The 11,989-nt window shown below is 63.5% G+C and overlaps 1 protein-coding gene across 2 annotated transcripts in view; it reads left to right on the top strand.

Moving 5' to 3' along the window:
* LPCAT1 (lysophosphatidylcholine acyltransferase 1) overlaps positions 1–11,652 on the top strand; it is a 37,480-nt gene extending 25,828 nt beyond the window's left edge. For both annotated transcript variants that reach the window (XM_018065659.1, XM_018065660.1), the window contains exons 9-14: positions 609–691; positions 3,891–4,016; positions 4,569–4,722; positions 5,004–5,102; positions 8,438–8,576; positions 9,580–11,652. In XM_018065659.1, coding sequence (XP_017921148.1) covers positions 609–691; positions 3,891–4,016; positions 4,569–4,722; positions 5,004–5,102; positions 8,438–8,576; positions 9,580–9,764 — 786 coding nt within the window. In that variant the 3' untranslated portion in view covers positions 9,765–11,652. The remainder of the gene's footprint in view (positions 1–608; positions 692–3,890; positions 4,017–4,568; positions 4,723–5,003; positions 5,103–8,437; positions 8,577–9,579) is intronic.

The raw sequence follows: 11,989 nt of genomic DNA on the forward strand, positions 1-11,989 counted from the left end.
CAGGGAGCAGTGAGTGACAGACCAGAGTTACCCGATGGGCGCTGATAGGATGGCGGGTGTCCTGTATTCTTGAGCATCCATGCTGAAAGGGTGCGGTGATGTTTTTTTTTTCCTTTTCTCCGATGGAGCCTGGCCCGAGGTGTGGGTCTTATGTGCATAAAACACTGTGTGAGCTTCAGTCACACAGAGACCCGAGTTTCTGGGGCAATTTACCCTACTCTTCAAATGCAGCAGCTGTCCAAAAGCTGCTGAGAGCCTCTCACGGGAAACCCAAAACCGAGACCGTGAGAAACGGGGCACATGTATGATTCTTCTGCATCTGAAGACTGAGCCCCCGGGTGAAGTTACCGCCCCAGGCCCTGGCTCTTGCGTTGAGGGAGCGGTGCTCCTGGTGGGGCAGGGTGGTTTGGGAGTGTGCACACATGTGTGGGTGTATGCGTCTGTGTGTGTGCGCACGTGTGCCCCTGCTTGTGTCCCGAAGACAACTCTGGTGGAATGTGCTCGACAGCCCTTGACCTGCCAGGGTGGAGGTCGCGTTGCGGTGGTGACGGCGGCGGGGCAGGGGGAGTCCACGCTCGTGCGGGTGACCGGCTTCTCTGTGTGTGCAGTTCCTCCCTGTGTACACGCCCTCGGAGGAGGAGAAGAAGGACCCCGCCCTATACGCCAGCAACGTGCGCCAAGTCATGGCAGAGTGAGTGAGCCCCGCGCCCGCCCCCCAGCGCAGCCGGGTGGGGGTTCCCCGGACGCCCCGGTGCCCTTGGCCTCACCAGGCACTCACTACTTGGTGTCCTTGTCCGCCGGTGTCCCGGCTTTGCTGTAGACCAGCCGGCAGCGGGGGGAGATGGGTTTGAACCAGCCTGGCCGAGCTTCAGCCAGAGTGTGCTTGGCCACGCGCTTGTCTCCCCGTCCTGTTGGAGGACATTTCTGCTTGTTCAGCCTTTGGAGGATGGGTCATTGCCCCCGAATCCTCTGCACTGCAGCCTGTCCTGAGAGCCAGCAGCGCCCGCGGGGCTGTGTCCGCATGAGCCCCGTGGAGACAGGCAGCGGGACCGTGGGCAAGAGCGCACTGCAGGGCCAGGGCCGGCAGGTCCTGGCTGCCCTCCACCTGAGAGCGGCACTGAGGTGCTCCCTCTGCTGCGCGTGGGTTTTGTGCACTTAATCCCGTGTCGCTTATGTGATGGCGTGCCAGCAGCCAGGAGCATCCCCGCCTCAGTTTCCCTGCGGCTCCCTGCTGGTCCCAGGCCCCAGGCGTTCGGCCTGCCCACGCGCCTCAGAGCCTTGGCGCTGGGAGCAGAGTTCGGGGGTGGGGGGGACACGCCCCCACCCCACCCCCGACACTGACTCTGGGACACAGCCGCCAGGCGGCAGGAGGCACTCGAGTCTCACCTCTCGGGAAGTCAGGGCGGTGGGGGACCCTGATCAGCTAGACAGATATCGATCCACAGAGTCGGAGGCCTGACAGTTTGGGTGTGGTGTTTTGTTGCTGTTTAGTTTACATTCGAGTAAATTAACTATTAAAAGTCTTAAATATGTGCCCTAAGGAAACTTCTAGCTGTCACGCAGTCTGTATCGGCCCAGTGGGAAAGGACAGATACCCACGGGGTCCCCTCTTGCCTCACGGGTGCAGGAGGGTTCCAGAACCGTGAGGGTCCCACCCAGGGCCCCACAGGCCTTGCAGGCGGCCCGGGGACACTGGGCCTTCCCGCGCCCACACGGCCAGACTGAGTGCTCTTAAGCGGAATTCAGAGTCATCGCCATGGCAACCAGGAACCACAGCCTTGCGCTCGTACCTGCCCGGGACTGGGTCCGGGGCCCTCGGAGACCAAAGCCCAGGGAGGCCCAAGCGCCTCGGGTGCGACGGTCTCGTGTGCTGCCCTCCGTGTCCTGGGATGTGGAGCCTTGGATCCGGAGGGCCGGCTGCCCCGCCAAGACGAGGGGAAGCCCACTCGGTTACGGAGACGGGGTTGGCAGGGTCGTTTTCGATACCTGGTAAATTTCCTACCGTGAATACGCTTTCCATAAACGTCAGGAGAAGGCTGTTTTCCGTGAAATCTGAGGCAGCCTGTGGGATGACCAGGTTCTGCCTCCCTCTGACCTCAGGGCAGCACCAGCCTGGGGAGCAGGGTGCCCTGCACCCCGAGGGCGGCCTCCTGTCCCTGAAGGTGCCTGATGCGGGCTCCATCCCTCGTGGGCAGGACTGCAGAGGTACCAGGCTGGCCCGCAGCGGGGCGGCCCCAGGCCCCACGTCTCTGAGTCTGCGGCCAGCTGTCCGGCCTCTGTGTCTCGTGCCGAGCGCGGGCCTTACTGTGATTGCGCAGCTGGGCGGCCCCGGGCCCCACGTCTCTGAGTCTGCGGCCAGCTGTCCGGCCTCTGTCTCTCGTGCCGAGCGCGGCACTGTGATTGCGCAGTGGGGCGGCCCCGGGCCCGTCTCTGAGTCTGCAGCCATGTCCGGCCTCTGTCTCTTGTGCCGAGCGCGGCACTGTGATTGCACAGTGGGGCGGCCCCGGGCCCGTCTCTGAGTCTGCAGCCAGCTGTCTGGCCTCTGTGTCTCGTGCCAAGCGCGGGCCTTACTGTGATTGCGCAGTGGGGCGGCCCCGGGCCCGTCTCTGAGTCTGCGGCCATGTCCGGCCTCTGTCTCTCGTGCCGAGCGCGGCACTGTGATTGCGCAGTGGGGCGGCCCCGGGCCCGTCTCTGAGTCTGCGGCCATGTCCGGCCTCTGTCTCTCGTGCCGAGCGCGGCCTTCCTGTCCTTGCTGCTGTCTGTGTTTCGGCTGCGCTGCTTGGCACACGGGCTGGTTCCCTGACTAGCAATCGACCCCGCGCCTCCGCAGTGAAAGCGCCAAGTCCTAACCTCCAGGCTACCTGGGAGCTCCCTGAAATATGCTCTTTAAACATTGCCGGTTCACACGCCTCGGCATCCAGAGCACTCAGCGCCCAGTGGCTCCTGGTAAAGGCTCCTACGGGCTCCACGGGCACCCTCAGCCCATCCTGCAGGCTTGGGGCAGTCCAGGGGGAGGGTCAGGGGCTCCCTCCTCCCTCCAGGCCCTGCTCAGGCCCCCCCAGGATGTGGCTTCTGGGGGGGACCTGACAGGAGGGGCCTCAGTCCGCAGGGCTGGGGGCAGGCCTGCAGCTTCTCCCCACATCACACGCAGGTGGGAACGGCCCGGGAAGCCGAGCCTGCCCCCCTCCGTTGGGTGGGAGGACTCATGGGACGCTGCCTGTCCTGCCTCCTAGGCCGGGAGCGGGGGGCCCCCAGAGTGGCCCGTCCCCTCACGTGTGTGTGTGCTCTCCTCCGGCTTTCACACCCCCTGATGCCACAGGGCCTGCCCCCCAAGTCCTCCTCGCGGCTGAGTACTGGCAGGAGACTCCAAGCCGTGCGGACACGCCCGGGGCTGTGCTGGTGAAGCTGCCTGTTTCTCCAGCACCCCCGCACCCCACGTCTCATCCAGAGGGTCACTCCTGTTCTTTCGAAGCTGGTTCTCTCCATGACTCTCCCCCCCACCCTGAACACAACCTGTATTCTTATCAACTTCTACTTTTAATGTGTAACTAAGCTTCACTGAGGCTGCAGAACATGGAATCCTAAACAGAAGCGCCACTTACAGGGCAGACAGCCTGGGTCGTGCGGAGGGCGGTCTCTTGTTAAAAATGCATGTGTTCGGGGGACAGGCCGCTCCAGGGCGCTGCACCCACGGGTCCCGGAGCAGGACGTAGGACGTGTGAGTCGGCAGGCATCACTGTCGCGTGGGTCTCCGCCGTCAGAGCTGAGCCTGGAGCAAGAGGGCCCGGGACTCGGGGCCTCCGCATGATGCTGCTGTCCGGCTGCTCCCCTCCTGGGATAGTCCCCCTGCAGCCCTGAGGGCGGCTGACCCGGCCTGTCCTCTCCCGCAGGGCCCTGGGCGTCGCCGTGACCGACTACACGTTCGAGGACTGCCAGCTGGCCCTGGCGGAAGGCCAGCTCCGTCTCCCCGCCGACACCTGTCTTCTGGAGTTTGCCAGGCTGCTCAGGGGCCTGGGGTGAGCTTCCCTCATCCTTTATGCATGAGCACTGAGTCAGGACGGCCATCTCGTGGGCACTTGGGACAAAGGAGTGAGACTTTCCAGCGGGCACAGGCTTCGTGTGGGCCTGACCCTGCCAGGCCTTGCGGGGTCCCTGCCCAGGCACTGATGGCAGCCCAGAGGTCACAGGTGGAGGACAGTTGAGATAATTAACGGTGCTCTTTCTAAGGTTTTGGATTTTTTTCTTTTTTCAAACACCAGCATCATTCCACACAGAAGTGTCCTAAACCCTGAATGGCTGACTTGTCTCTTTATGGATGGCCTCCCTGCCCCCCAGCCCCGCCCTGCATCCTGGGAGGGCCTGTCCCAGGGTGGGCCCGCACCCCGAGGGGTCCCAGTGCTTGCGGGGGACACAGTCGGCCCTCAGGCTTCCAGAAGAGCCCCTCTCCCTGAGGACTGACTGATGCTCTGTCTAGGAATCATCTTCGTGGTTTGCTGGGTCTTAAGATATAGCAGCAAAGCTTCTGTGACTTTACTGAAAACAATCTTCCCCTCTTTTTTTTTCTTTAGACTGAAACCAGAAAGACTTGAACAGGATCTGGAGAGGCATGCAGAACGTGCCAGAATGACGCAGGGCAGGGGGGTGACGCTCCCCGAGTTCGCAGTGCAGCTGGGGGTCCCCGAGTCTGAGTCGCTGGAGGACCTGTTCTCCCTGTTTGATGAGGTAGGGGGTGGGCTGGGGTGGGGAGAGCTGTTTTTCCCTGGGGGCAATTTTGGAAGCAAAGGAGAGACCAGCCTTCAAGGCCCATCTTCCTAGCCGCTCTGTCTTTTGGAGTGTCTTTTCCTGCACATCTCAAATGTAAATACAAATTTGGCTTCTAAGTCAGCGTTTGCCGACAAGCTCGCCTGTAGTTGAGGGAACTGAAGCAGGTCGCTCGAAGACCCCTGACACCACGTGTGCCCTCGGGAGGTGGCGGGGCCCTCGCTGAAGGCGTCTCTCCCCAGGGCGGCGGCGGGGAGGTGGACCTGCGCGAGTACGTGGTGGCCCTGTCTGTCGTCTGCCGGCCAGCCCGGACCCTGGACACCATCCAGCTGGCGTTCAAGGCAAGTGCGGCGCTTCTGCGACTTTAACGTGTGGGGTCGGGGAGACACGGGCTCGTCCGACCTGTGATACACTTTGTAGTCCCTTAGGAGGTTGGGGAATTTAGTCGTGACCTGGCTTTTTTCACATGAGCTTGTACCAGCCATTGCTTGCAGAAAGGCCCAGAACTGCCTCTCCCCGGCTTCTCCTAGATGAGAGTCCCTGCTCCCCTTCCCGGGTCCTGCTGGTGCCGAGCGGGGCTGCTGGGCTGTCTCTCCCCACACGGCCTCCCCATCAGCTGCTGACTGGAAGGAAACAGGGTTTCGGGACTGGAGAGCCACCTGCCCCAGTGTGACTCCGAGCCAGGCTGCTGGCAAGGGGTGCGTGAGTCTGGGAGGCGGGGAGAGGGTCGTGCTAGAGTCCGGGCCCACCCAGATCCACCCAGCGGTCCCGAAGGCTGATCTCATGGGGTCAGTCCCCCAGGATGGAGCGAGGCAGGCCTTGCCCGCTGAGAGACAGGCTCCATCTCACAGGTGCAGATCAGATGAGCAAGACTCATGGGCACCTGCCGTGTGTAGGTCAGGGGACCCCTGTCCCTCAGTGGTGGAGAATGCCTCCTCTGCCTTCCAGCCCCAGCAGACCTCCCCACAGCTGGGAGGGTCCCCCACGGCGCAGGGTGGCTTCTGCCAGTCACAGCAGAGGAGTTAACGGGCAGCATCAGTGCTTGGTGGACCCAGGCTCAGAAAGCCCGCCCGCATCCTCCAGCCTCAGTGGGCACCTCTTGGGGCTCATCGCCCTGTGTCAGCCTCGCTCCAGCAGGTGGCCCACAGCAGCTGCACGGACGTCACTGGGTGGAACCGGCCATCACGATGGTGGCTGGTAGGGAGCAGGCAAACTGTTTTCAGTGCAGCCGCCGAGCACGACCGTGAATGCTAGGGTGCCCACCCAGGTCCAGGTGCACCGGCCGGGATGGGGGGCAGGGCCGCCTGTGCGGCTGCCCCGAGCGTCCTGGCGCTTCTCCATGACAGCCTCCCCTGCAGGGACCGCCCCTCCCGGGCCCCAGACTGTGGGCGGCCCCCATGTCCCATGTCCCCACAGGGCGCCCCCGAGTGCTGCTCGTCTGGACAGGCTGCCCCACCTGACGTTGAGGACTCACAGGTTCCCCCTCCATCCCCACCCACAGCCCAGGATTGGGGCGCGTTTCAGTGGGTGTGGGCAGGCGGCCCCGAGATGTGGTGAGGGGGGTCTGCGAGGCGCCCTGCCCCGGGGGTCTGCGCAGCCCCGAGATGTGGTGAGGGAGGTCTGCGCGGCGCCCTGCTCTGGGGGGTCTGCGCGGCGCCCTGCCCAGGGGTCTGTGCAGCCCCGAGATGTGGTGAGGGGGGTCTGCGCGGCGCCCTGCCCGGGGGTGCAGACACGCCTGTGCCTTCCTCGTGTGCTGGCCGCAGTCCCTCCGGGCCGATGGTTGGGGTGCAGCATTCCCGCGCTGGCCGGGCCCCCGAGCGGCAGCTCACGCACTGTTGGGTCCCTTGTCTCTACCTTCTCTACCTGCTGCCGTCAGTTCAGTTCTGTCGCTCAGTCATGTCCGACTCTTTGTGACCCCACGGACTGCAGCACGCCAGGCCTCCTTGTCCACCACCAGCTCCCAGAGTTCACTCAAACTCATGTCCATGGAGTCAGTGATGCCATCCAGCCATCTCTTCCTCTGGCGTCCCCTTCTCCTCCTGCCCTCAATCTTTCCCAGCATCGGGGTCTCTTCAAATGAGTCATCTCTTCGCATGAGGTGGCCAAAGTACTGGAGTTTCAGCTTCAACATCAGTCCTTCCAATGAACACCCAGGACTCATCTCCTTTAGGATGGACTGGTTGGATCTCCTTGCAGTCCAAGGGGCTCTCAGGAGTCTCTCCAACACCACAGTTCAGAAGCCTCAATTCTTCGGCGCTCAGCCTTCTTTATGGTCCTGGTACAAACCCCGTCAGCTCAGGAAGGTGGAGGGGGGAGCCCCGGTGGCTCCTGGCCTTTCTCAGACAGACGGCAGGGTCGTCTCTGGATGTAGAGACAGGTCCCCTCGCTTTTGGCATCACAGATTCAGGCTTCAGGCCCGCTCATCCCCCGAAAGCGTCTCAGCACTGGTGGGTGGGAGGCATCCACGGGCTGGGCTGGACTGTGGGGCTCTGGAGGCTGCGAGAGAGGTTTGTCTGCAGATAATCTGGTTCGACAAGCCTAAAGAGGAAGTGAGATACAAGGGGACTCAGGAGCTGTCTGCCCCACAGCCCCAGGCCGGGGAGGGGGAGTGGGCTGGGCCCCGGAGGCGGTGGAGGCAGCCCCCAACACGGAAACCAGGCGGAGGCTGCTGGAAGCGCCTGGTGGCGGGTCTCCCACCTCCAGAAGGCTGTGTGTGTGGGTGGCCGGCTCGTCTCACTGACAGAATTCAGTGAGTCCGGGCAGGGCCTGAGCTCTGCCTGGCCCAGGGAGCAGGCGTCCCGCCCTGGGGAGCCCACCTCCAGGCAGGAGGGCAGAGTGGACACTCCAGAGGCCCCGGGGTCTGGGAGCAGCTGGGCCTGGGGCCCCAGGCCACGGAGTGGGGAGCAGAGCCCACAGGCGGCACGGGGGGGTGGCCCCTAGCTCTGCCACAGCCTCGGGGGGCCGGGGGCCTCCTCCAGAGCTGGTTGAGAGGGGTGGCGTTGGGAAGGTCAGCCGCACAGGGACAGGGGCTGCGGGTGGGTCTCAGCCCGGTAGTAACCGAGGCTGTGGGTGCACCCGCCGGTGTGGCCTCACTGTGGCTGCAAGACGCCCGCAGCGATGACCGTCAGGGAGCCCTGAGAGGACAGGCCTGTCACTCACAGGTCCTGGAGGGCCCACGGCGGCCCCGCACAGCGAGCTCATGGGGAGAGAGTGGACGGGCTCTGCCTTTGGGGGGTGAAGGGGCCTGGGGCTTCGGGGCTCACTCTTCAGCGGTGAATTCAGAGCAGAAGGGGGGAAGTTAGAGGAGGAGGGAAGAGGGGGTCACTGCGGTGGTCCGCCGTGTGGGTCACCAGGGCTCCTTGGAAGGGGACCTCAGGGGCTGGGGGCCGGCCTTGCTCCTCACCCTGCGGTTTTGCCAGTGACCACAGGTCACGGCCATGGTGCATTGACCCAGGGGCATGTCTGAAGTGGGCGCCTCGTAGGCAATGCCTGAACGCCAGGCCATCGCGTTGCAGCGTCCACTGCACCGTGTCTGGTGGATTTAAGACATAAGAGCAGGGAACTCAAGGCCCCAGGGCTGGGTCGTGGAGCTGAGCTCCTGCCCAGCCTGAGAGCGGAGCAGCCCCGGGCCATGTGGCAGGGGAGGCCGCTGGGTGATGCCCGCCCCTCCCCGCAGATGTTCGGGTCACAGGACGGCAGTGTCGAGGAGCACGCCCTGTCCAGCATCCTCAAGACGGCCTTGGGGGTGGCGGAGCTGACCGTGACCCACCTCTTCCGGGCCATAGACCAAGAGCGGAAGGGCAGGATCACGTTTGGTGAGTGGCCGAGAGCCGGGGAAGACTCCCCGGCGCCCCCGGAACCTGGCAGGGCTGGGGCGGGGCTCCAGCCTCCTCTGTGCGGTGGTTCACTGCACGGTCCGTCTGGCAGGGAAGCAGACGCCTCGCAGGGGCTGCTGTCGGGCGGAGATCAGGGCCCCTGGGAACAGGAGGGGTTCCGCCTGACTCCTAGGGCACCTCCTCTCCGGGGGGCTTGGCCCTGGCACTTGTCGCCATGCATGGTGGGACGGCTGCACGCCTCGGGCAGCAATCCACCCAGGCGAGGGCAGCAGGACCCCCCGAGGGCAGCCGGCTCATCCTCTGACGAGCCGTAATCTCCCTGAGATAAGAGCAGAGTTTGCTCAGGAAAGGTCACCTTGTTTGGCTTTGTTTTAAAATCACATCCAAATGTCAGGAGGAGCCGCCGCGCCTCGCTTTGGGTGTGCACGCCTGCGGTAAAGGGGCCGCGGGGAGCCGAGGCTGCCGCTGCTCTGAGCCCCCAGACTGCAGACCCCGTGGAGGCTGTTCCCGCCGCCCGAGGGAGCACGGGCGCTTCTCTGCAGCCGCCTGGAGCCTGCGGCACCTTGACCTGGGGCTCAGAGCATCGCCGAGCCCCCGGGGCACCCCCAGCAAAGCCCAGGGCATCCCCCACCCCGAAGCTGGGACCCAAAGTCACCGGGAGACAGGGCACAGGCCCCGAGAGGGCTCAGGGGGCCCCTGCACCGGGTGTCCCCGGGGCACAGCCGAGGCCATCTCAGGACGCTGAGCACCCGGGACACGCCTCGAACGTGACGCTTCAGTGCCCGGAAGGGCGAGGCTGAGGCAGCGTGGCGGTGCCCCGGACTCCACAGGGACCAGGGCGCCGCAGAGAAACGAGCACGGGGCCTCCTAGGCGTGCACGTAGATCCCAAGACGCCCCCGGGTGTGAGGGGCGCCCGGAGAGACGCCAGACTGGAGGCCTTGGCCCCCCACGCTCCTAACCAAGGTGCCCGTGTCTCTCCAGCCGACTTCGAGAAGTTCGTGCAAGCGAACCCCGACTTCGCAGAGGAATACCTGTACCCCGAGCAGACGCGCCCCCGGAGCTGCGCCCGGACACCCCCGGCTCCCACCCCCAACGGCTTCTGCGCCGACTTCAGTCCCGAAAGCTCGGCCACTGGGACGGAGCCTGTTCGCAAGAAGCTGGACTAGGGCGGAAGGGTCTGGGGAGGCCAGGCCTGTGCTCAGCCGCCAGCCCGTCTCACACTCCCGCGCGTGCTGCCCCTGCCCTGCCCTCAGCCGGATCCGGGGTGGGCCGGGCCGGGGCGGCCCTTGCACGCCGCCCAAAGGAAAGCCACAGCAGCTCGCGGGGCAGCTCCAGCCCCGCTTCCGAGCGGCGCGGGGGGGGCCCTCAGTTGCTTTGTCCTCACCTCGAGCCCCCCATCCTCTCCCTGGGCCCTCCGGTCCGGTCCGGTCCGGTCCGGGCAGTGCGGGCCGGCGGCCTCCACGGGCACGTGCAGGCGTGACTCCCGCCCGCGTGTCGACTCCAGCGCAGTCCGCCGCCCTCCTCGGAGCCCGCGGGCAGGGCCGCCACCGGTTTTTAAGCATTTCTATATTTGCAGGAGCTCGTGAGCCTTTTGTAAACTTCATTTAGATACTTCAGGAAACATTCAGCCTTTTTTTTACGAGAAGAGAATCGTTTTTCTACTTCGTTTTCCTTTGAGGGTCAGAGGATATTTATTTATTGGCCCTTTTTTGATAGATCCTGGGGCTCTCTGGGGCTTTGAGTTGACCTTCTCTCCAGCCCCTCCCATCTGGGCAGCCCCCCTGCCCCGCCCCAGCATTGGGGCGCCACAGGCACCCCATCCTGAGCCGCCTTCCTGCCGCCTCAGCCCTTCTCAGCCCCGATGCTCTTACACCAGCCTAGGGTTTCTGTTTCAGGGTGACCGGATCCACTTCAGCGAGCGCAGGCTGGGACCAGAGCCCTGAGCGTGGGGAGGGGAATCCGGCCGCTGTGGAAACCGGCGGGGGCTCCAAGGGCACAGTCAGTCCCCAGGAGGCTTCGCCAGCTGACTCCCCCCAGCAGTCCCCCTTTCCCCCAGGTTTCCCAGGGTGTCAGGAGCCAGGGGAGCCTCAGGGAAGGGAGGTGTGGGGAGCAGGTGGTGGGGTTCAGGGAGACCTGGGGGCTGGGGTCCCTCTCTGTGCCCGGAGGTGGGGGGCAGCAGCTCTGGGCTCAGGGAGGGGCTCCAGGGGCCTCCTTCACGGTCACGAAATCACCTTGATTCATTTCCTCAGGACGTGATTAGAAACGTGTCCTCAAAGCACAATGACAACCACACAGTGTGTGTTCCTGGAGCAAAGCTTCTGGGTTTGTTTGGGACTTTTTTTTTTTTTTTTTTAATTTCTAAGGCGATTGGATTTTGTCTTGGGGCCATGGAAAGTGGCCACCAGGGCTGGAATTGCGGAACAAATATTTACTGACTTCCTGAGGCTCGGAGACCTGCGTGTGGACAGACAGAGGGACAGGCGTCAGGAAAGGAAACCCCCTTCACTTCCGTTCATTCCAGAGCCCCTCCCGCCCCGAGTGGGGCAGGGGCACCTGACATCATTCCAGGGCGCTGGCCCGTAGGATACAGAACTTCTAGCACAGACTTGGCAGCAAACAGGACTGAGGTCATGACCATAGAGCGCATGAAGGCTCATCTTCACAAGACAAAGCCCCGCGCCCGGCCATGAAGGAGGTGAACGAGCCGAGATGTTCTGAGCAGGGGCCTCGGCCCGCGTCTGTGGATGAAGGGGTTTTGAATGAAACGCTGCTGTGCGTTTTCAGGAAAAAATCTCTGATAAACAGACCTTGAATGGATGTTTGTTCCTCCTGATTCTCTTTTCTCTTTCGTAGTGACTTAGGGCCGTGGGTTCAGAGCTGTGAATGTACAGAGCTCAGGGGTGAATCCCCGTTGCGTGGGACCAGGAGCTGCGAGGGGCCCACCGCCTGCAGGGGCCCCTCAGGGTGCTGGGGGTGGGGGGAGGGATCGGGCAGCTCCAAAACAACCGGAGGTTTTCAATAGAATGAATAAAACATAGCGTGTTAAATGCTTGAGGATGTGTTTGTTACTAGAAAGGCAACAGCAGGTGTGACTCAGGCCAGCACAGGAGCGCCGTCTGCCTGGGGTCTCTTGCTGCTTTTCTAGGAGGCTGGGAAAGCACAGTCATTGAAATTCCGTAGGAAACACTTTCTGGATAACAGGAGGGTCTGGGTGTTTCACACTCACATAGACAGCAGCTGATATTTCCCAGAACTCAACCTCCCAGGCTGTCTGCAGACCTGCGGTGTCAGTTTCTGTCCTTTCTCTGTGAAACCCACACCTCCTTCTTCACACGCTGTTGAGTAGAGACCGGCAAGGATCTTGAATTCGGGCCCATCGACTCAGTAAAGG

This window comes from Capra hircus, chromosome 20 (assembly GCF_001704415.2).
Source record: "Capra hircus breed San Clemente chromosome 20, ASM170441v1, whole genome shotgun sequence".
NCBI classification, from domain to species: Eukaryota; Metazoa; Chordata; class Mammalia; order Artiodactyla; family Bovidae; genus Capra; species Capra hircus.